Consider the following 1,905-nt stretch of genomic DNA (forward strand, 5'->3'; position numbering starts at 1 on the left):
TATATATAGTGTGTTTAATTAGATTTTTAAAGCTGTAACCTGTGATTTGATCAATTCAAAGTTTTCTAGTACGTAATGAAGGAATACGTGGGTTCATCACAACTGAAACTGTCCTTGAAATATTTAACAATTGTCCTAATATTATGCAGCCCTGATTTCAACAAATCTAGACTTAACAAATCAGTTGAAAATACTTGGAAAAGTTAAAAAAAAAAGTTCACAGATCGTCCACAATGATTCTCTGTTCTGGATTAGTCATATTCAACAGGTGAGGGTGTCTAAACTGGGACTGAAGGAGCATCTATCAAAGGCTCAGTAATTTAGTGGAGATGTAGCTCACCAGTTTGATCCAACCTACTAAACACCACCCTGCTAAACTTAGGAAACTGAAACGAGCTTTCACTGGTGCTAACAGAGTAAGAACTGAGACAGTGTGGAGACATCTGGAGGCCACAGCTGAAGCACAGAAACATTAAACTGAGCACCTGTTAGAATCAAGCTGGCTGGTACAGCTAACTGACTTTAACAAACAATAAATGGCTATAATATAGCTAATGTTCAGTGTAGCCTGAGTGAATCAGGAACAATGTAAATCATGTACGGTACGTGATATTAATAAATTTTGGTCCATTTCATCACATGGGGAAAACTGAACTATAATGATAGCAGACTGTTGGGCAGTAGATCTGAGTACATTTATCAAGATGTGATGCCTTAGTAAACCTGCAACATAACATGATCAGCATCCAAATAGCAATTTTTTTTCCCAGTTTCTTTTGGGTTTTCTTCCACAGACCAGAAACATGCCTGTTAGGTGAACTTTAAATTGCTCCTAGGTGTGAATGGTTGTCCCATTTGTCTCTATGTGTCCCTGCAATGTGCCATCTGTCCAGAGTGTCCCCCACCCTGGAGACTGGCACTAGCTCCCTGCAAAGCAATAAGTGGAAAAAAAGCAAATGGAAGGATAGCCGTTTCAGCTGTTAGGTTTTCAGCTCGAGTTTCAAACACATTATCGCACTTTAAATTAAGACTCCTCATTGGTTTCTGCCAAGTGGCTGTAAAAACAACATGTTTATTACAGCCCATCACTAATCCAGACAACTGTTTGACTTGGCAGAAATGTGGAAGACGAAACACAGAACCGAGAAGAAGGGAGTGAAAGCAGCACACCACTCTGGCACGAAGAAAAAAGAGAAACCACTAATCAGCCAGGTAAGAGGAAAAAAAATTGGTTCATAAATAATTTAAATTTATTGCACTGGAATTTGTTAAACTGTATTTTAAACCCAGGAAAAGCAGATAATTGTTACTAAGTGTTATGTTCAGTTCTCAGGTTTTTTTAGTTGTTTAATGTAGCCGGAAGATATGTAACTATGATTATTTGGCTTAAACAGCTTTAATAACATGAGGTAACATTTAAGAATATGTAGTTATATTGCCAATGTGGCAATAAATACATATTTGTCACAGATCCTCATCAATCTGTGCCAACCATTAGCCACAAATACAATCTAAAGCAATGTTTTCCTTTCTCTGTGACGACACATGGCAGAGAGCATGTGTGTGTGTCAGTGTGGTGGTTTAGGAGATTAACACCATGTCATTTGGTGCCCAGCCTGATTAATACCCATCATAGTGAGACGTAAACAAGGCAGAGCCCGCCAGAGCTCGATCAGCAGCACTTTTTCAGAGCCTCACAGGCTACAATGTAGCCCAGTGGCCTGCAGCGAGGCTGGTGAGGCACTGACTCCATCYGAATCAGATTTACCATCATATGAACCAACAGAGCAGCTTATTCACCGTCTGATTGGCAGAAGTTAACGAGTTTTTAGTCCGCGGGCCAAATTAGGAATTGGACACTTTTATTGCACCCCCCTTGTAACTTTGGTTTAACGGTTCCAGCAT

At 39.7% G+C, this 1,905-nt stretch overlaps 1 protein-coding gene across 1 annotated transcript in view; it reads left to right on the top strand.

Moving 5' to 3' along the window:
* Nucleotides 1-1,905, top strand: part of LOC106525633 (uncharacterized) — a 29,189-nt gene that overhangs the window by 10,627 nt on the left and 16,657 nt on the right. Inside the window, 1 exon segment of the mRNA XM_074559756.1 lies at nt 1,118-1,212. Coding sequence (XP_074415857.1) covers nt 1,118-1,212 — 95 coding nt within the window.

This window comes from Austrofundulus limnaeus, unplaced genomic scaffold (assembly GCF_001266775.1).
Source record: "Austrofundulus limnaeus strain Quisiro unplaced genomic scaffold, Austrofundulus_limnaeus-1.0 Scaffold236, whole genome shotgun sequence".
NCBI classification, from domain to species: domain Eukaryota; kingdom Metazoa; phylum Chordata; class Actinopteri; order Cyprinodontiformes; family Rivulidae; genus Austrofundulus; species Austrofundulus limnaeus.